General features: G+C 46.1%; 1 protein-coding gene across 17 annotated transcripts in view; it reads left to right on the top strand.

The window, feature by feature from the left end:
- The first annotated feature begins 4988 nt into the window (after positions 1-4988).
- stxbp5l (syntaxin binding protein 5L) overlaps positions 4989-22140 on the top strand; it is a 130485-nt gene continuing 113333 nt past the window's right edge. For 12 of the 17 annotated variants that reach the window (XM_004566055.4, XM_004566058.5, XM_076875391.1 and 9 more), the window contains exons 1-2: positions 4990-5960; positions 21134-21231. In XM_004566055.4, the coding sequence (XP_004566112.1) occupies positions 5793-5960; positions 21134-21231 (266 nt within the window). In that variant the 5' untranslated portion in view covers positions 4990-5792. Of the gene's footprint in view, positions 5961-21133; positions 21232-22140 lie in introns of all 17 variants that reach the window. The other 5 variants (XM_004566047.4, XM_004566045.4, XM_004566046.4 and 2 more) reach the window with 1 other exon arrangement.

The following is a 22140-nucleotide window of genomic DNA, read 5'->3' as shown; positions in this document are numbered from 1 at the left end:
GATTATTAAATATTAAATAGATGGAGATTTGAAATAATAATCTTGCTATTTCTGGTTCAGGAAATAACCACCAGCGTCCTGTTTGTTTGTGGAATGAGACACAGAACGAGAGAGAATCTTGAAACTCATGTAAGTGGATAGCTAGCACAAGAAAATGCCACTGGGTCCTTGGACTCGCGGTGACTCTCGTTATCTCTGCCACTAAAGGTTTGTGTTTGCTTGGGGGTAATGAATAACTGCTCGACTCCAGCTTGTTACAAGAAAGCAGCATCTGCACTCTGCGTGCCCTCTCTGAGAGAAGAATCAAACAGTTTTATCAGCATCACAATCAGCTGTAAAGAAAGCAAAATTTTAAAAAGTGAATGTGGCCTCTCCTCGTGTTCATCTCGTGGTCAGTAATGAATCCTGAGAAACAGCCACGATTTTACCAGCTCATTTATATGGAAATGAATAATCCCTGTAGGATCAGCCCCACCTCCCAGGCCCCCACTTCCTCCACTCTGACTCTGTTACCAGTGGTCCTACAGATAGGGGTGACTTCTTAATTGGAAATTGATTAAAAACATCTTTTTGTGACTTCACTTTGCCTTTAGACTCTGCTCCTGTGCACTTTTATCAAATGTGCCCAGCAGGTATTAATTGAGCTAAAGTAACTCCACAGATGGGTGGGTGGCAGCGGTGACGGGGGCACCGAGGACTGTCGGTGGGTGCTGGACAGCAATTATCAAAATATGAACGTGCGTCCTGAGGTTCTGATTTTCAGGGTGTGTTTGCAGCATCTGTTAAACAGGAAGCCGCGTACGACTCATGTTCCTGCACCAAACGGGCTCGCTCCGTGAATGAGGTTCATAAATTTGCAGTGTATGAAATTTGCATGTAGCCTTCGCAGTGATGCGCTGCTGCCAGGACTCAGGTCTGCTGCATCTCTGATCACGCGCAGAATACAAATGCACTTCCTGGAACAAGGTGAGGAGCTAAGCCGGCAGGATTTTCAGTGTTTCGGCTGTAAGTGCTGCTAGTTTGTAAATCATGATCCCGAGCAGTGAGCCAGTCTTTAACAGCTCCTGAGACGTGACAGCAGGATTAACAGGACAAACGTGTCCGGTTCAGTCAACACTCAGAAAGGATTCTTCACCCTCAATAAACTAATGTGAGTGAAATGTAACAGAAATCATTAATTATTTGACCGGATTCAATCAAATGCAACATTTTACACTTATGTAACCATGTAATTAAATGATAAAGTCGCATTGAGGACAGATTTATTAGTGAATATGAAGCAGTCCTGCTGGAGTGTGGTTCATCCTGTTTGGCACTGAAATGTTTCTGAACGAACATTTGATGCTGAACTCGTGTCTCAATCCAGCTCCTCAAATTAAATATCGTTGTAATTTCCATTTAATTTAATGCAAATTTTTTACTACACCATAGCTGGAGGGTTTGTGCATTTTACACTAATTACTTTGTTTTTACATGTGTTATGAAAGACACCATCATTTTGCTTCCACACTATATGAGGCTTTTTGACCTTAGCACCACCCAGCAACATTAAAATGCTACATACAGGTTAAGACGTGAATAATTTAAAAGCCCAATCTTTGATCCAAATGTAAACCAAAGGTCATCCCTGCCTACCATCAAAAATTTAAAACAGAGAAGTGGAACATGCGCTCACTGCTGAAGTGACTCTGAGGCGATGAAGCTCCACAGCCCTCGGCAACAGCTCAGGTGTTTCCACATTACGATGCTCTTGTTTCTCCTCGTAGAAGTAAAGTTCCCGATCGCAGCAGGACAACAACGCCCCGTCTCTTAACCCGAAGCTGCTGGGACGGCTGCAGCGCTTCCAGTTAATCCTGTGCATATTTTATGATATTAATGCTACATCCCATCCATTCATTTATTTATTTCAACATTTACGGTGCTGATGGATCCTTGGATCGACTTTTAGTGACATTGCTGTTCAAAACGAGTGTGCACCGATCGTCTGTGAGAGGAAGCTGATGGAGCAGAGGGGAAGTACTCCTGTGATGCAGAGGTCAGACATTCACACTTGCTGCTTTTCCTCAGACAGTCACGGCAGCGAAGCTTCTGCAGGATTTACACGAGTCTTTACACAGTAGCATCCTGCTCATCTCATTTCATGAAGACAGAGCTGTATGTGAGGCACTTTGTAACTGATAAATAATAATTCATCCAGCACGGTTTTTATACCACCATCATCATATCAGCAGTCTTCAGCAAATGTTCTCTAAATGCTAAATATTTTTTCCTCTGTTTCTAATCTTCAGTGAAGGATGATAATTATCTCTGGCCCTAAATTAGCCAGCAGCCTAATTACCATGTGCCATCCAAAACAAAGCTGCCCGTGGATGCACATTTGCAAACAGTGTTGTCTCTGAATCTGAGACAACATCACTTTCTGTATTTGTATGTATTGGCTGTCAGTCGAGGTGCAGTAAACAGGACACAGAAACTCTGCTGCCTCCATCTCTTTGTATTTGCCTCACACGCCACATTAAAGGGGAACGATGGCAGCGCTTTGAGGGCAGCTTACAGCAGCGTTACGTGGACAGACGGAGGACACGTCATGAAAAGAGCCCAAAGGCAGCGTCCTCGTGTATCGAGGAACACGTGAGTTACACGGACTGCTGTTTTTGAGCCCCCGCGACCAGCAAAGATGCCAAATATCTATGAACCATTTGATTTACACCAGCCTCTTTAAATGAGCTTGACCTTTGACCTTTTGATATTAATGAGTTAGTTATTCGAGTATTTGGGGTGTTTGAGCCTGAGTTACAGTCAGCAGTGGTTTTAATGAGCTACACAGAGCTTTGCTGCTCTGGTATAAAATGACCCTCAGCTCACAGTGTTTGACCTCAGGAAGCAGTTTTCTCGTGACGTTTAGAACCTCGCTCCCAGGCCGGACTGACTTTTACACCATGTTCACTTTGTAAGCGATGAGGACTATTAGACGAAGAAAAATGACAGGAGATGCTTTAAAAAGGTATTTTGTGATCGACAGGTCGCTGCCGTACGGGGGCGCTGTTCCTTGGTTTCAGGTCCACTGGTTTCAAACAGCAAACTGGCAACAGTCAAAGCTCCTAACCAGTGAGTGACCATCTTCTGTATACAGTCTGTGGTTCCAGGAAGACTTTTTTGATAATAAGCTGGGAAAATGCAAACATGAGTCAGGCTAGCATGGTGATGGAGCAGGCCTGTTAGCGTGCATTTGGAAGATCGACTAGAACTTCTGAGGAGGCATTCCAGTTTACCCAGTATGTCATTGTTCTGGAACCACACTGCAGTCATTGCAGTTTTGTGCTCCACGCTGACAGGATGTGTTTGTTATCACACTTATTCTTTGGCTTTTTCACAGATCTGTTCGGCGGACGCTGAAATGACCCCAGCTCAGTGCTGAGTAAAGGTGCTTAAGAGCTGAATAATTGGGTTTGAAAATGAGCCTCCGTGGAGCTCGTGTGCACTTCACGTGTGAAAGCAATTCAATTCGATTCCAATTATGCCACATCTTTGCCATTTAGCTTCTACGGCCTCTCACACGCCAACCTGTGTCACAACATAACAGTTTATATATTTTCAACGTAAACGAATAAAAGATTCACGTACAGAGGAATCTCGAGGCCATTACAGCTCGTGGGCTCACAAAGCGCTGCTTTTTGGAGAGCAGAACAGAGGCGAGCGTGTGCGCGTGCTGACTCAATAACATCAAGTGTCGCCCGGGGCAGCGGCTGCTGAGGGAAGTGCTTACGCAACCACAGCGTTCAACACGGACGGTAGGTAAGTAAGAAGGAAGATTTGTTGTCATTGTTAATAGTTAACATGCCCCTCCCCCCACTGTACTACATCGTGCTTAATATTGTATGAAATGATGAGAAGTTGCTTTCCTTTGATTCTTTGATGTTTTGGTAGCTAAATATCTGGCAGATGTCCCTGTTAGCAGCTGGGTGAGGCAGTCAGTGACATCAGAGCTCTGACCTGTTGGACTAATTAAAGTAAGAATTTGGAAAGAAACCTGACATGATGAGGGAGCATCTCCTGGACCAGTGTGAACTCTCAGTGATGCTCTGGTTACTGAAACATGCAAAATCACATTCACACCATTAAAAACCAAGAACAAACTGGAACCAGAGATATTAAAGGACTTTTTACTGCACTTCTCCATCAGCATCATCACATCGTCAGTCGGTGCTTCATGTTTCAGTAACATTTATGGAACTGAAATCATGGAATAATTTGCAGATTAGAGAGGAGCCTTCACGTCATAAAACCCACTTCATTCTTTGGCTTTTAACCACAGGGACACTTAGTTTCTCTTGTAATTAAATTAGTGATTTAATTAATTATTTTACTTTTTCTTTTATTTGGATTTTATTTACATATTATGTAATTTTATTATATAGTTCCAATGTACAGCACTTTGTGTCAGCTGTGGATGTTTTATAAATAAAGGTGATGATGATTTTCATAAAACTAAATATTTTAACACATGTATGCGCATATGTAATGTAGTGTACACATTAATGTGGTGGAAACAAACCGGTCGGTGGTTTAATAACATCAAGCACGTTACAGGAGACAAAACCCATTTCTATAAAGGACATAAACCAGCATGAACACACAGGGAAAGATGAAAATAAATAATAATAAATGTTCCACCTCAGCTCTCCAACATTTTTAAGCAGCAGCTTTAAAAGCCTCACTGACATCCAGCAGCTGTGACCTGAATGTTGAGGTAATTTACACCTTAAAGGTTAAAATAAATCTTGATTTTTAAACATTAATAGTTCAAACCTGCTCCTGTTGAGACACCGGAGTGACTGACGGTTTAACCGGATCTGAGGCTGCCCTGCTGGGATTCGTGAACTGCTCCTTTATCGTTCTGCTCCTCGCCGCTTCAGAGCCGGGCAACCAATCACTGACGAGAAGGCGGGGAGAGAGAGGGGAGAGAGAGCGGTGGGTGGGTGGGGGCGGGGCTGCTGGTGGTGGTGGTGTTTCAGCACCGCGGACAGCTCCTGCCTCTGGTCTCTGGGCTGCAGGGAGAAACAGCTGGACGAGACTACACACCGCTTCACTTCGATCCACAGACCGCGCCGAGCCCGCCCCACGCGATCCACGCGAGAACAGGCTGTCCGTGTTTCTCCTCCTTCTCCTCCGTGCTGACTGCTGTGTTCTGTGGCCTCGCAGAGGACTCCAGCCTCGGTTAACTGCAGCGCCTCTGCGCCTTCCGTCCGCTGGCTCCTCTTCCTGTTGTTGGCGGCCACGGTGTTGTGGGGTTTTCGGGGAGGGCGGGGCGGAGGAGCAAAGTTCACTTCTTCTTTGCTCTGATTATTTTTGGTGTCGTGCACCTGCGTGTGACATGTGCGTGTGCACGCCGCCGCTCGCTGCCCGGGTTTGTCTGCAGGCTCGGGAGCGCATGTTCCTCCGGGATGCAGAAGTTGTGTAGTTCCTTTCGCGCTCTGCTGTGAGACAGGTGAGCTGCATCTGCAACGTTGGCTGGGATCCTCGCAGCAGAGTGCCACGGACTCGCTCGTTTCACGTGGACAAACGTCAGAGAGCACGATGAGGAGCCTCTGTGACTTTTTAAATTGCACCTAAGAGAGAGAGAGAGACGGGGGTGGGGTGGGGGTCCCTGTTAGTGCCCCGGCACTGCTGCAGGAACACAGCTTTGTTTCTTTAGCTGCTTAAACCGCTGGGATCGCGCGTGACAGTGGACACTGTGCCGCTCACCTCTTTACCCCTAACCTGAAAACAGAGCCCGACACGCGGGGAACGAAATGAAGAAGTTCCGGAAGGTGCTGGACGGCCTGACCACCTCCTCCCCGGGAGCCACTGTGGGCTCTCCGTCGTGCGGCAGCGCGGCCGGGACTCCCACGGCGGCTCCAACTCCGAAGGAGATCGACGTCCAGGAGACGCTGGTGTCGGAAAACTTCCAGCTGTGTAAGGTGGGTTGATGGAGGCGCTTATTTAGGCTACACCCGAGTGAACACGTGACCTGCGAGGTGCTACAGGCGGGCAGGTGCAGGCGGCTCTGGGCTTTGGGGTGCGGGTGAAAGTTGAATCTGCTGCTGGCTGTCAGAGGTTCAGCACCGCGGACAGCTCCTGCTCTCAGCGGCCTCCGAGTCTATCCGAGAACCGTTCGTGTGTTTGTGTGTGCGCGTGCTTGTTCTCGTGTGTGCAGCACTGTGTCGGGCCGCAGTAAGTTGTGCACATGTGCACCAGGGAGCTGAGAGAAAGTGGGTGAGCAGCGGCGTCCACGCTGCGTGGAGTGGGAGCGATGACATAACCGGTGAGCCTCGCTCTCATAAAGGAGTTCGAGCCAGAGGAAGGAGGCTGCAGTGCTGCTCAGTGAGGAGGGGGAGAATGAGGGAGGGGTGCTGAATGGGGGTATTTATAGCTTCCTCTGCCGCCCGTCGCAGCTCTGGTCCTGGATCCATTCTGCTGATGCAGTGAGGACTCTCGGGTTTACAGGGACGGCTCTGAATGGCTGTGAATAATTCATTGAGAATCTGAGAGAAAAGGCTTGTTTAGAGGAGTGTGTTATTATTAGGCAGAGTAACACTGCTGTGTGTGTGTGTGTGTGTGTGTGTGTGTGTGTGTGTGTGTGTGTGTGTGTGTGTGTGTGTGTGTGTGTGTGTTGGGCAGGTGGGGGGGGGGCTTGATTCAGGTTGGAAGGATGCGGCAGAGCAGCCTATAGCAGGCAGCAGAAAATGCTGGAAAAGAGCAGCAGGATGGCCGGCCCGTGCAGGAAGCTGCTCCTCCCCTGTGAGCGGCTGTGATGCTTCTATTGACTGAACTTCTCAGGAGGAAGCACTGAATGTACAAACATGCCTTCAAGCACACGTTTGTCCTGAGTTTGTGTCAGAGGAGGTTGCATGTCATGGTTAGTGTGTCAGGTAGTTGTCGTGCTGCAGACAGGGCTCGGGTGTGATTAATTACAACATGCACCGATGACAGAGCTTTATGTTGTATGAAGGCTGGACTTTGATGGGTGGAAGAATGAGTTTTCAAAGCCTGTCATCCTGCGCCAGATGTGCACATTAGGAGTGGGAGAACCATGAATGACTGTTAGCAAACCTGTGTACGCTGAACACAGCAGAAGCTGCTTGTTCGCTTTAGCTTCAGCATCAAATTCACAGATTCTGAGGGATAAACAAGGAAAACGAACACGTTTCATCTGTCGTATTATCATTTCCTGAATTCAATGACTCGTCCTCATCAGGGCAAACAAATCGTCTTCTCCTGGCAGGAACCAAATTTGTTTTTGATTAGTTAATGAACGTCACTGGGGGTCGACCACAAGCTGAGAGCTAATGGTGGTCCTGATGAGGTTACACCCACCAATGTTTCAGAGACGCTGCTGCTGTGAGACTCAGATCACTTCACTGCAAATGCAGTAATTTCACTCAGCAATAAAACTGGTAACACACACATGTTCATTATCACTTATTGAACTGTAGACATCAGAGAGACAGCTGACAGGAAAAGCCTGGTACTGGGTCCATGTCTGTGGGTCTGCTGGAGTGATGGAACTCCATTCTTCCAGTAAATATTCCCTCTTCTGGTGATTTTATATTCATCCTGCTGATCTTCCAGAAGTTTCGGTTTGGCTAAAAAACCTGCAAATCCCAGAGAAGAGCATTCATATCATTTCATGCTTATGGGGCTTCCTACCAGGACAGAGATGTTCCATGAAAGGGTCACGGTGACGACTCACAACACCTCACAGCCACAGTAGCAAGGTGCCATCCAAACCATAGCAGGGCCACCTGTAGTGTGGAGCAAGGTTTGTGTTTTCCTTTTATTCGTCACCCGTCAATCTATGACAGTTACCTATATTTTCTTTCATTACTCTAAATGCTGTAGATAGGATCAACATTCTCTGACGTAATTCTGTGGGCTACGTGTGGGAGTGTTTGGCTAACTTCTCAAAGTTAGTCATGACTTCTGTCCTCGCTCTGCAGTGTGGGAAGAAGCAACAGTGCAGATTTTATTAGACAGCGTTTTGGTGTGTTTGTAGTTTGTACAGGAATGCACTCCAGACCAATTAGAGCGCTGCTGAAACAAGTCTTCAGTGAAATCTTACTCAGACTGAAGGAGAAAACGAGGAAAACGCGAGGCGCAGGTGGCTCTGAGGCTCGTCGAGTCCACAGATTGATTTTGGTTAAGAGCAAAATGAGTTCATTTTGTGTTCGAGGAGGAACGAGGAGACAGAGAGCGCGAGAGGGCAAGGCTCTGGGCAGATTCACAGGCTGAGCAACACCATAATAATGCATTCAGATATACATCATATCATTTAAAAACGTTTCCCACCTCACAACTGAAATCGCTTTACATTTCATTTGTATTGAGAATGCCGGGGTCGTGCTTAACGCAGTTTTTTTTCTCAGAGCACGCTGACAGAAGTCTGCTTGGACTCGACCAACATGGTCTACAAACTGGCTGTGAGATTTGTCAGAGCACAGAGAGCTCTGTTATTATGATAGGTACATAACGGCTTTCTTTCAAACTCATAATTAGAAGTTGCTGCACACAGCAAGAAGAAACCGAAACAACAGAATAGAAATATCAGCAACCCAAACACGGACCGGACAAAAGGTTAAAATGGTCTTTTACTACTTAACTAAATGCACAGGAGCAACACACGGCCTAAAAGAAGCTTTAAAAGTGGTTCATAAAGAGCAGGAAGTCAATGACAGGCTGACAGTGAGAGGTCATGAAGGAACGAGCCAATCGTCTGACAGCTGGGCTGCAAATAAGCAAACGATCGCTCGGAGCGAGGCTTTACCTACGTGTAAAAACCCTCGTCTGGAGTTCGGAGGACCGAGATGCTGCTGGTTAAAAACAGCGCTCAGCTCCAGCAGCTGATCCCCGCACTGCCTCGTGTGCACGTCACCAGCTGCTGGTGGGGAAATGAAGCAGTTTGCTGGACATGTTCCACAACAGAGCAGCATCGTTTCAGCACCGTGCACACTGTATGGAATCACTGTGGCACGCCAGGTGCATCCCTTCATGCCTCATCTCACCTGTGTAATCCAGCACTCATCATCTCAGTCTGTTTCCAGGAATGTGGCCGTAATTTCACTCGTCCTGAAAAGTCTCAGGAGGTTAAAGAGGTGCAGCACATTGGAAAGAGATGGAGCGTAAAGCTTGTACTGTAATTGCCCTTTTGAAGACTCTCGAGGAAGCCAGGCCCTGAAAGGACAATTCAGCTTTGTCTACAGGTAAAATTAGCTGTAAAGAGAGGAAGCAAATCAACATAATTGGAGCTGATAATTTTATTATGTTTGTGTCTGTTCATGAGTGGCCAAAAATCCGTTAAAACTGTGCCGTAAACACAGCACAGCCCACACTTAGTTTATTAAAAAATGCAGTAGACAGCTTGTATTTTTCAAAAATAGAAGCTCTTCACGGTGGAAAATCACTAACATGCAAATTTTTATTGCCAGCGTCTGTTTTAAAAGCTGTCATTTGCATTCTGTGAAGGCTTTACCTAAAGTCACTTCATTCGCATCGCACGTGCTGCTTCTGTTTTACCCCATCACCTCTCCAAACTGCAGCACCGACTCTTGAATTTTAATCACTGAGAAGTGGTGGGTTTATAGTCATCAAGTCCAAGTTTCTGCCATGGAGAGCATGAGTCTAATCCTTTTAGTTCGATTTCTGAAGACTGTGATACGTGTGGGCTAATGCTAAAACAGAAAAACTCTGAGAGTCGAGCCCATGCTTGAATGGATTTGTGTGGATGCAGAGTTGGTCCTAGGCTGGACCGCGAACACGCGGCAGCATTTATGATGCAACATGTGCAAAATGAGCTGCTTCAGAACAGCCGAGTAGAGTGGTAGAAACATCTGCAGGAAAACCACCATAACTAACACACATTTATAATCGATCACATTTAGGAAGCAACATGAAATAAAATTCACTCAAATGTTTTCATTTTTCCTTCCAGACTGAAGATATAATCACGCAGGAAAACACAGATCAAGTATTTTGTACCTTTGTTGGTCTTGGTTGGTTAATGGCTTCGTTTTTAATGTGCAGCCTGCTAGCATGTGCACTGCCAGGACATCGTGACCCCATGTCATCCTCTTTAATCTGAACAGCAAACGTACGACAGGCTGTGCAATTTGATTTCAAATTTCCAAATGACATTTAAAACAGCCACAAAGGCTCCATTTCTCCTCCTGTGCAGTGGAGGGCCGGGTCCGAGGGTTTGCAGCTGAGCTCCATCAGCAGCTTGGTTTGAATATTGTCCAGATGTTCACGTCCCGCAGGGTCTGAAAGTGTCCTCTGACTTCTGCAGTTGTACCCATGGCCGATCAAAATCTTTGTATTACCCTGTGAAATATCTCAACGTGCACTTGATGGGCTGTCTGTTCATACTTCATGGTTAACAGGATGAGTCATGCTTGCTCTTGTGTTGCTGCGAGGCTGAAATATAAAATGTCAGGAGAAAAATGAATCGTAGTGTTTCCTTCACTCTGTCAGCACCGTCATCAATCCTTTCAGAAGTCGTGGACCGTGACCTTCCCATGACCCCAGCCTCTGTATTTACAGATAACGATGGTATGCTAACGTGCAGGATTTAGTTTGCTGGCAGTGGGACTTTCCAGCTTCAGCTTCAGTGAGTTTTGTGCCAAAGCTTGTCTTTGTCTCGTTCGCACAGCTGGATGTTTCTACCTGCTAATTAAAGACGGGCCATTTTTACAGGGAAGTGTGTTTCAGAGCCTCGGCTTCACTCATCTGAACTTCAGTTGGAGAGTAAATGCTAAAATCCCAACAAACCATTAGCAAAATGGTTTTGATGTAAATCCTCGGGGAACCAGGGTCAGTACGAGTATTTCACAGAAGAAAAGCTTCAGAGGTCAGGCGTTTCCAGCCCTCCGTCTCATTTCTTAGACAACATAATATGTGGGCTTGTAAAGATGACATCACTTCACTCCCTCACCAGCGACCCTGCGAGCTCTCCATGGGTGTGATGACTCAGTGGGTTGGCTTCCAGCTAGTCTCACATTACCATGTGTCGGCTGCCTGTCAGAAGCCACAGTGTGGGATCAATTAGGGAGGAGTTGATGTCAGGCAGAGACCAGATAGGTGGAGGAGATGTTCTGTAAACTGTACACACATGTAAAGAAGCACAGTGTGTGTGTGTGTGTGTGTGTGTGTGTGTGCGTGTGTGTGTGTGTGTGTGTGCGCGCGCGTGTGTGTGTGTGTGTGCGTGTGCGCGTGTGCGTGTGTGTGTGCGTGTGTATGCGTGTGTGCGCGTGCGCGTGTGCGCGCGCGCGCGCGTGTGTGTGTGCGTGTGTGCGTGTGCGCGTGTGTGTGTGTATGTGTGTGTGTGTGCGTGTGTGTGTGCGTGTGTGTGTGTGTGTGTGTGTGTGCGCGCGCGTGTGTGTGTGTGTGTGTGTGTGTGTGCGTGTGTGTGTGTGTGCGTGTGTGTGTGTGTGTGTGCGCGTGTGTGTGTGTGTGTGTGCGTGTGCGCGTGTGTGTGTGTGTGCGCGTGTGTGTGTGTGTGCGTGTGTGTGTGCGTGTGCGCGTGTGTGTGTGTGTGCGCGTGTGTGCGTGTGTGTGTGTGTGTGTGCACTCGGGCTCAGTTAATGAGTTTATTTATCCTGAATTACATGAAAGCAATTATTAGTCTTATGAAGGAGAATCAGGTTAGAGGATTAGCTGTCGGTGAAGTGTGCCGAAGCTCGAAGCTGTGGATCTGTCTGTGTTTGAGACAGGAAAAGAGGACCGGCCTCCTCTTGGCTCTGTGTGGGCTTTCCACGCCCGCTCGGCGACAGCAGCCTGCCTCACCTCACGCTGTGCAAATATAATCCAGTGAGCTGTTCAAACAGCCTTTGTTTCACTCAGTTTCCATCTTTCCTGCTTCTGTCTGAGTGACCTGTGCTTCTTACTGCGAGCATTAGCTTTTCATATAGACAAATCTTTACCGTTAAAGCATTACAATCGCCCTCGATTTTCAGGCCCCGCCCTTTCCTGGACGGCCCCATCCACCATATGTTCTTATCAGTTTTGTCATATTATAACTGCTCATGTTTACGAGGCCACGTTGTGTAAGGGGAAGAATCACTGCTGACTCACAGCATCAGTCTCGTCGTTCATAAAGGCTCTTCAGAATCTGCGATCTGTCTAATGAGCAACAGCAGAGCCGCCTGCTGCTCTTCCTCCTCCTGAAACTTCTGTCCATCCTGTGGCTGCCTGCAGATAAACATCAGCAGTGCACATTTATTGGCCTCTCTATACACACTACTGTTTGATTCTCCACACAATGAAATCACTGCAACGCCTTAAAACCAACACCAGGTTCGTTCCTCGCCTCTCTGAGTGGGCAGTACATCCCTCTGCTCTTAAGAGCCACGCTCTCAAGCACCGTGCGGTCCTCATCTAACTGGTGTTTAGAAGTATGTGACTGAAGAAGCCAGAGTTTAAATCATCATTATTAGTGCTCCTCCACAAAGAAATCCATAATTTGGTGCATCTGGCGAGACAGACATCATAATCAAAAGCTGCAGAGATGGATGCAGTTTTAACGTGTGAAGGAGCATCATGTCACATTATCAGTCATGAAATATGATTATTTTGGCCACTTCTACATTTCCCATGAAGCCCGAGGCCCCGTGCCGACGCCATGGCTGATTCATTAACTGCTGGGATTAAAATGTTAAACCCTGTGCATGGTACAGCCACACATACTGCACGCTGACCCCCACAACATGAAGCTGCAGTCGGCAATCACAGCCATGCGAACACGCGTGAGCAGATAGCATTACTTTACACACGCGCGGAATAAATCACAGATTTGAGCTGTCAGCCACTTTCATCTGAACTGATATGTGCCTAAGTCGAAGGGGTCAGTGCTAAACGCTGCCAGATATCAGAGAGCCGTAAGCTGCTGTCAGCACACTGCTTGCTTGTAAGGAAGTAAATACTTGTATGAAGCTCTACAGTCATCAGACAGACATCCCAGCTGTCGTCGGGGTCAAAGGCCCGGACAGGTCACCACACTGACACTCTCAGAAGGACGACGATCACACCCACAGATGATTTAGAATCACCTAACGCATGTGTTCGTACCAAGAGAGGACCCCCCCCCCACACACACACACACACACACTAGGAAGGTTAAAATGATAGAAACCCTTCTGTCACAGCAGCAACTGCATCAATAATAGAACAAACACAGAGAGGAAATAAGAAGAAGACAAAGACACAGGAAGACATCCAGAGCACGAAGCATCAGGACAAACCTCTGAGAGTACACAGTTCATGAAAAGATTTAAAACACCAGCCCGACCCTCACAGGGAGGCTGACGTTACATAATGCAGGAGCCGAGTTAGGAAAGCAAAGATGGTTCCACGTGGATCTGTGTGGGTATGTGCACATAATCACATGCCCCCCACACAAATGATTCAGATTCAGATATATAAAGACACACAGACAAAGGCAAACATATAAGCACCCCCCCCCCCCCCCCCCCCCCCCCCCCCCCCTGCTCTTCACCGTCAGCAGGTCCTTCATTCATTTTCATATTCCTGAGCTCTCACTCAGCATCCTCGCCCTGTGCACCGAGCTCTGCGCGTGCAGACAGTGGATAGAGGAAGTGCTTATTAGATCAGCTTCGCTCTAAGTGACGAATGAAAGTCCCCTCATTGTTTGGCTTTTCAGCATGATGCAGAATCACACTCTGAAATCCTTCAATCACTTTGTTCATGGAAAACAGAGCCTGCAGGAGACGCTGGATATGAAAAGCTGGTCATGCCACAGTTTTCTGTTTTTGGTGCAAAGCAGTGATTCTCGCGCTGGATCCTGTCAGTGAGCTGACGTCCTCAGCTGGCACATTTGGAGGTAGTGGTTATCGCTGCTGTGAAACGGATCTGTTTCTCACTCTTTATGTGCCATTACGTCATGTCTGCTCGATGCTTTTCACAGCAAACAGAAGGAATGTGCTCAGGTGCAGAATCGGATCTGGCTTCAGAAGCTCTGAAAGCTGCTATGACCTGATATCTGTTCAGTGATGTGGAACCAAAGAGATGCAGCTGTGTTAAGATACATTTCTCTATTTTTAGAATATTACTGTATATTCGATATTCTGTGCAACTATTTTTAATTCAAAGACTAAAAATAAGAATTCATATCTCAGAGTTGAGGAAGCACTGATGTGTCGATCACAGGCAGGACTCTCTGGGTTCAGGTGTGTTTTGTAACGACTGTCTTTTTCATGCTTGTTTCCCACATACAGCCCCCCCCCCCCTCCAGCTCAGCCTTTATTTTCAGCCGACAGGATCAAAGGAATTTCAGAGCACGCTGGAAATATCTCGCTGGTGGGGAAGCCCACGTGGATCCGTGTTTGTTTGATGGTCTCTCTGACGCTGTAAAGTAAATTGGTGCGGAAGACTGTGACACGTTCCTCTGCACTGCTGTCTGTCATGGTGACATTAGCCGGAGGGGACAGGTGCTACAACACCTGGGTGATGCACGTGAACTAATTGTATGTACAAGGGCAGCACACGGGACGAGCTGTATGTGCAAGGAGTTCGTAACCTTTGCAGTCAGACATGCTTCTAACTGTGCTTCCAGCAGCTGCTAATTTCACATCCTTTCCTGTTGGTTTGTTTAATGAGGTGTTTATTAAAAGCTCTGAAATCTCTGGCTTGATTATAAAGCAGATATGCTTCAACCAGGCCAGTTATGTAATTCAGGATTGATTCGGCCTTATGGATTTGCATACAGTGTTGCCACGGGAGCGCTGAAATACTCCAATTTGAATTTTAAATCACAGCTGAGTGTGGGCTTCATTGATCTCGAGTCATTTCCTGTGACGTGCAGGCCTTCAGTTCAGTTCTTTTTCCTAACAACAGCTGCTGCGCTCCATTTTAAATCAATATAAACATCTGCATAAAACACGGCTTCTTACTAAAAGCTTCAAAACTTTTGATCTTGAAGTTTCAAGCAAAGTCAAACTAATTTGGGCAGAAACATCGATAAAAGATTCTGCGCACGGAGAGGCCATTCACTGTTAATGCCAGTTTTTTAATTACAGAGCAGCGTTTGGTTTTTAAGATCAAGGTTTCAGCGTGTAGCAACAGCATCTTTGTTGTGTTTACCAAACAAAACCAGCCAAGATATAATAACCTGTAATTATGAAATCTTTCTCAGGCACAACAGGACTCGTGTGTCCCGATTACTGCAGCCACATGACACGTTTGCCTGCTCGTACATTCAGTTCTAACATGGTTGCAGTCGGTCCTTTGACCTGTGAAAAACAAGAAGCTAGTCTATCATGTCATAAAATTAAAGAAGAAAATCCCTCAAAGAATCAAATATTAAAAGAAACTGTTTCTCTGCAGTGGATGAGACGATTGAATCTCACCACAGTTTCACGTAACAGGAACGAAACAGTAAAGTTTACCTCGGCTTCATTCTTCATTCTAACCTATAAGATCAGTTTGACAACCTGAACCACGAGAATCATGTGATTCGAAGACAACGCTGCTTCATTAAAGTGTGGCGCCGCCATCCTTCACGCTTTCTGTCACTTCTGCAGCCGGTCCGTCCCGTTATCTCGTCCCCAGAAACACTTCAGCTGTGTTCAGTGTGCGTTTGCAGCATTTTTCTGTTTTCTGTTTGCGCTGTGTTTGACCTCTCAGGGCCACCGTAGATTACGCCTTTGAGTTGTTTGGCTATCTCAGAAAGTGCCCCACAAGAGAGAAAAAGACATTTTTTAATAAAAAAAGGTACTTTTAAGTTTTTTCATCGCAAAAATAGACCAGAGACCAGATCAGCCATGAACTAAGCTAGCTTACAAACGAGTCTGAGGCCAGTTAGCACAGAGTTTAACAGAAAACTGAGACTCCGCCCATTTTTTGTTTACTAAAAATGGGAGGAGTCTAACATACCTATGTGACTCCAGCCAATAGATATTTAAGCAAACTAATGTAATCAGAGTAATTTACTAAGCTAACACTGAACATTTCAATGATTAAATTAAAACTGAAAATTTTGGACAGTGAATAAAAACTTTATTCAACCTCAGATGTGACAACAGAAACACAGAGACGTGACCTCCTGTGTGCACGGTGCTTCTCTTATCACTTCTCTTTCTTCTGCCTTCCTCTGCTGCCTGCTCACATACTACTCTCTCTATGTATTATTCACCACTTGTCAGAGCTCTCGCCTCAAACTGCACATCACAAGTGGCCTCTCCATCACTTCCTCCATTTACTCGTGAGCCGTGTGCAAAGCTCCCCATGCGATTTCCTTGTGTCAATAAATGTATCCAAGCACCATCACAATCAGGGTGTAGCGTCTGGTTAATGCATGACTCATTAGTCGGGTCCTCGGTGATGCTGCCGTGCTGCTTAATGAACTGATGAAGCAGTGAGTTTTTAAAGTTAGAGAAACGGTGGGGCAGCGCTCCACATGGCGCCCTGTGACGCTGATGTGTCTAAAGCAGAGTGGCAGATATGAGCACATGCACACTTTCTGTGCTGGTTGTTAGGAACTGCTCGGGTTTGTTGATTCTGCTATTTTTATGTCCTAACTCCATTTTCCGGAGGTCATTTGTCAGACGACGCGTGAACAAAATAGTCGTACATTCGGCTGTGAAATCTGAATTTATGTACCTTATACCCCGAGTCTCCAAAAATAATAACTTTGTTCAGGGACTGAAAACATTTTGCTGCTGTTGGTGTCTCAGCACACACGATCCCCGCGAGCGCTGCGGTCAGTGCTGCGCAGGCCACACACAGCGTGTCCATGTTAATCACACCACTTGTTTACTTTTCACTCAGCTGCTTGTGACATTTATGATAATTAGCTTGAGCTGATGTAATGCAATATTGAGCTGATGATGGTTATCAATAACAAGGTCGGTGCTGGCTTAAACTGAGAAGCTAGCTAGCTTTTGTACCTTAGTGGTTGCTAATGACTGAGAAGCAGAGGAGAGCTGACGTGTTACTCTTATTTATCTCGTGCACACTGAGCTCCACAAAATTAGCAGCGTAGCGCCTTTATGTTGTAGTCACATGTAGATCGGAAACATCCCGTGCTGCTTCTCTGTGTTGATCCGTATTTGGAGACATAGCTGCTCAATGCACAATTGGCTGGCAGTGTTGGGTGCTGCTTGCTATTTATAGAAACAGGGGTCTAGACCAGCTCTGCAGCTGAACGCTGTGTGGAGAAAGAGGCTCGTGGGTGGCATGAGGTGGTATTAGTCTCGGGGGTGGGGGGTGTATGCGTGCAGAGGGTGATGCGATTGAACATCACGCTAGCGTGCATAAAGGTTGTGTTTGTGTGGACATCAGAGAGAGCGGAGCGGGGAGGAGGGTGGATGGAGACAGGAGTTGATGTAATGTCGCCTCTGGCAGCCATAACACAGATGTACTGCAGGTGGTCCTCAGATACTCGCTGCTCGCTGCGTGCACACATGCATGTGTTCGCCTACATCCACAGCATGAGCATGCTTGTAATAATTAGGGTTTGTTTACTCTCTCTTCTTAATTTAACTGGTGTGTGTTTGACTCACAGACTGCAGACGTAAATAGGTGTGTGCTGCACGTCACTGTAGGATTACCTAATGCAGCTGTGGCCTTCAGAGTTTTGAACTAAGGGTTTTCCTGGAGTCAGATACTCGGGGTAGTGGGCGGGGCCTCAGTGGATCGGGGTAGTTCCTGAGATTCGAGCTGATGCTTGATTGGACTGGGATCTGGGGACTTTGGAGGCTGTGTCGTTGCCTCGGGCTTTTTGTCGTGCTTCTCGAGCCGTTACTGAGGATTTTTCTGTGGAGTGGCATGGCACATTGTCCCGCTGGAGGAAGCTTTCATGGGGGAAGTTCTTAGTGTGCAACAGTGCTGTGTCAAAGCAAACGGGACACGAATGATCTGAGGCTTCCCAGCAGAATTGTACCGTAACAGGACTGCCACTGGAGAGGCGCCATGACCATAGCTGAGATTTTAAGCATTGAAACAGCACTGACAGGATCGTCTACAGCTCTACAGGAGGGTGAACATATGTCAGTGTCGTATTGTTCTGAAGGCGTCACTCGTAGAACGACTGGCTGGCTAAGGCTTGGTGTTAAACTTGACCTTACAGGGAGGTAAAAGAAAATCATTTAACCTCGACGTCAAGAGGATAAACTATTCATGCAATAAAAAGCTTTAACAAACATCTCTGACTAATTAAGGGCATGGGACAGCTGAGCTGGAGCTCCTGATGTTAGCAGCCTGTGCAGAGAATTACAATCTCCAAGCCGTTGTTTTTCAAAGTAGCTTAAGTCATTGAACATGCGTGTGAGAGTGCTGCTGCTGGAGTTTATGGTGCATATCCGAGTGTCACGGCTCAGTGCCTTCAGAAGCATCAGCAGCCCTGTTATTTCAGAGTTACGCACACACTCAGCAGTACATGTGGTAGCTGTTATTAAAGAGGGACTTAAATAATGGAAAAATGTATTTAGTGGGAACGTTTGTATAGAAATGAGCACAGGCTCAGGTACCTGTGAGAGCTTTCATGTCAACAGTTATCGGGTTTTAAGTGATGACATATGAGCCCTGCTTCTGGGCCCAAACTACTGTGTTTATTAAGACTGTTGTGTTTTTAACATGTTTTGTATCTTGTTCTATTTAATCTGAACAACAACAACAACAAAAAAAAAACAGTCAGTGATCCCTGTCGGCCTCTCTCGGTTTTTACCACCACTGTTCATATTAAAGCTCAGATTTTAACCCTTGCGATGTAACTCCAGCCCCTGCAGCAGTATATTAATGACTAACCTCGTATTGTGGATGGATTATCTCAGTTGTTCTCCTGACTGAAGTTTACAGCATCCTGCCATGCGATTGCATTTGTGCCTAACCATCAGGAACCCTCATGCTAACTTTTATCGTGTGGAAAAAAGTTAGCGTTCATCCTCCAGCTTCACTGTGTTTATGCTATGCTAACATAGCTGTGTCGCTAGCAGTCACGTAGCACATCATTATATAGCAGCTAGCCCAACTTCAGTAACCCTACAAACGTCACTGCTGTTTAGTTTCCTGTCTTCATTTATGTTGGAAGTGATAGCAGAGCTGTACGTTTGAATTTTTTCAGAAATCTCTCAGTCAGAACATGCTATATCATGTTTAGCTAACTAGCGAGCTAACTTCCTGCTAACTTCTAACTCTGTTAAACTTAATAAATCCTGTTTTCATGGATGCCTGGATGTTAAACTTAATTGTTACACCTGGTAAAGCAGCAACGCTGATCATTTTATTAAAGGTGAAAGAATTTAGACAGTTTGTAACTCTCAGTGATGCTGCAGTGTTCGTTTGACTTTGGGACCTGAAGCGGAGTTTGGGCCCAGGCACGGCTAATGACGTCAGACTTAAAGACGGGTTAGGGATAGACCGTGAAGCATGAAGTAATGAAAACTCATTATATTAATCATCATCCCCAGTGAGTGTTTCTGCACTGCATAAAACAGGTGGCAGAATCATTAGAAATACAAAGGTCGTCAGCTGCTGCGTGCTGTGATCTGAACACTAAACTGTGGAACTGTCCTTTATTTTTTAAACGTCATTCAGAGCAAATGAAATGAAACTGCTGATTCACAAAACGTCTGTTTAGATCAAAAGCTTATTGTTTCTTACTCGCAGGCTGGACGCGGCGTGGAACCCGACCCTGCTTGTGTGACGGATAGCGACCTTAGGATACGTCTCACAAACACACACAAACACACACAAACACACACTCCCTCTCTGGTTGGTGAGCGTTGGTTCTCATCACGCTCTGCTGAGTCTGGCAACAATGGCTGCCAAAACCCACACTGTGGATTTAGAACTGGAAGTGTATCATTCAGCAAGTTTCCTTCAGAGTTTTGCAAATGAAATGTATTTTGTAACAGCCACACATTCTCTGACAAACAATGCATCCTGTGTTTTTGCGTGTGTTAATTCCACAGTGTGTGCTGAGAGCCTTTCACTGTGACTCACTTTGAGGAGTTTAGAGGTAAACACTTTACAGGATGCAGCTTGGTCTGTGTGTGTTGCACCGGTTTGTCTGAACTGGAGGAAATCAGCCCAACAACTTTCTCATTCAAAGCTAAAAATAAGAAACTATTTTATATTCTGTATCATCCTGTAATATTACTTTCTAATACTGCAGTTTTCCCATAAACATGTTTTCAGTCAGCTCTGGTGATGTCCACAGCTTTGCATCCCCCCACAGCAGATTACTGTAAGTGAGCCACTGCTGGGAAATTTAACATGACTTACAGCAGACAGCTGCAGAGCATGCACTGCATCTCAGAGTGGGAGAGACAGCCATGTTTTGCCAAGTCAGGCTTTTGTATTTGACTGTGAGTCAAGTTCAATTTCCTTCAGTTCATAATCCATTTACAGCATGAATAAGAGGTCCTGCATCCTCGCTCATTACTTACTGTAAAGCCTCTGTGTTTCATCAGCATGTGAGTGTTAAACATAGATAGATAGACAGACAGATAGACAGACAGCAGTACTTTTGCACTTTTACACTCACCTGTTGTCTAAAACTGTATATTTTCTGTTTTTCTGAAGCGTCTCTGTAAACCTCAGAGATGGCTGTGTGGGAAAATCCCAGCAGATCAACACTCTGTAATAGTCTGCTGGCAGCACCATGTTCAAAGTCACTTAAATCCCATTTGGTCCTCACTCTGATGCTCAGTTCGAGCCGCGTCTACACGCAGCCCTGCGTATTCTTCGCTGCTGCCCTCACCGTCGGTCATTTTAAAGCTTAACCTCAGTCACAGAAAACAGAAGCACTGCAGTCACAAGTGTTTGTGTGTTATTACTGGGTTCAGTTAATGAACAGCACAGCAGCAGGCACACAAATGATTGTCATCATTCACAAAATGTGTTCACATAAAATATGTGCTCACGTTAAAATGTGGTAAAAATGAAAACGATTGAGTCCTTTTGGTGTCATTAGTCATGTTTAAGAGTTCAGTGTTGTAGAGTGTGACCTCATTCAAAGTGAGACTAAACGTGTTGAAGCTGAAACCACACCTCTGCAGCTGGAGTCACGCTGAAACGAAGCATTTCCTGCTTCCTGTTTGACATCACTGTTATAAATCAAGATGATCTGTGTGTTTCTTTGCAGACGGTGCGTCATGGTTTCCCTTACCAGCCCACCGCTTTGGCCTTTGACCCCGTGCAGAAGATCCTGGCCATCGGTTCGAGATCTGGTGGAGTACGAATGTATCCTTTACTTCCTGTTCACTCGCCCCGCCCACACACACAGCAATGACCTCTGATCACACACAGAACACAGACTTAATGTATTTACTGTAAATACTTTACTGCTGCCACAGAAGCAGGCGGCTCCCACTGTGTTATGTCTCTCCTCCTGTACAAACCGAGCAGGGGCCTCCGCAGCTCCGACCTTTGACCTCCCCCTCCGGTTCTGTTTCCTCTTTCTATCCTGTCATTTCGTGTCACTCACTTGTCTGGTTGCAGACTCACCCTGCAACAGTCTCCTGGGTCACAGGGATGGTGGAGGACGAGTAACTGCAGCACAGGTACGATGTTACACCCTCGTTAACACCAAGCGTCCTCCTCCAGCAGAGGCACCAAACACGGACGCTGCAGCAGCCACGCAGACATCCCGCCGGGGTGATGTGCGAGTGGGCCGAGTGGTTTCTGTGCTGAAAGAAAGCGTAAAAGCTCCAGAGTGTCAGAGGTGGACGTGACGCTGTGTGAATATGTGTCTATTTGACAAAGCTAACGGCTGAACCAAATACTTCATCTCTGCTATGAATCCGTTCTTCCAGCCGATCAATATCCCAGCATTTTCCTTTTTAATATGTTCTTCATTCCATAATTATTTCTTTGTATTAGATTTGATTTAAATATTAAAGCGTTACCGTCCCGCAATCATAAAAATAGATTTATCCAATCAGATTTTTTAAAACTTTACCTCTAGGAAGAGAAAATGCAGCAGCTGGCTCAGTAATTGCTACAGACTTCACATTCAGGAGGAACAGAGCTCTGTGTGTGCTTGTTATGGATGGATGACAGATTACATCCAGGACCTGAACCCAGGTTCTTCTAGCACACGTCGTGCTACCTTCACAAATACATTTGAAATTAAGTATGAAAAATGATCTT

Source organism: Maylandia zebra, linkage group LG16 (assembly GCF_041146795.1).
Source record: "Maylandia zebra isolate NMK-2024a linkage group LG16, Mzebra_GT3a, whole genome shotgun sequence".
NCBI classification, from domain to species: Eukaryota; Metazoa; Chordata; class Actinopteri; order Cichliformes; family Cichlidae; genus Maylandia; species Maylandia zebra.
Note: the sequence above shows the minus strand (reverse complement) of the source record. Positions and strands in the feature narration are given on the sequence as shown.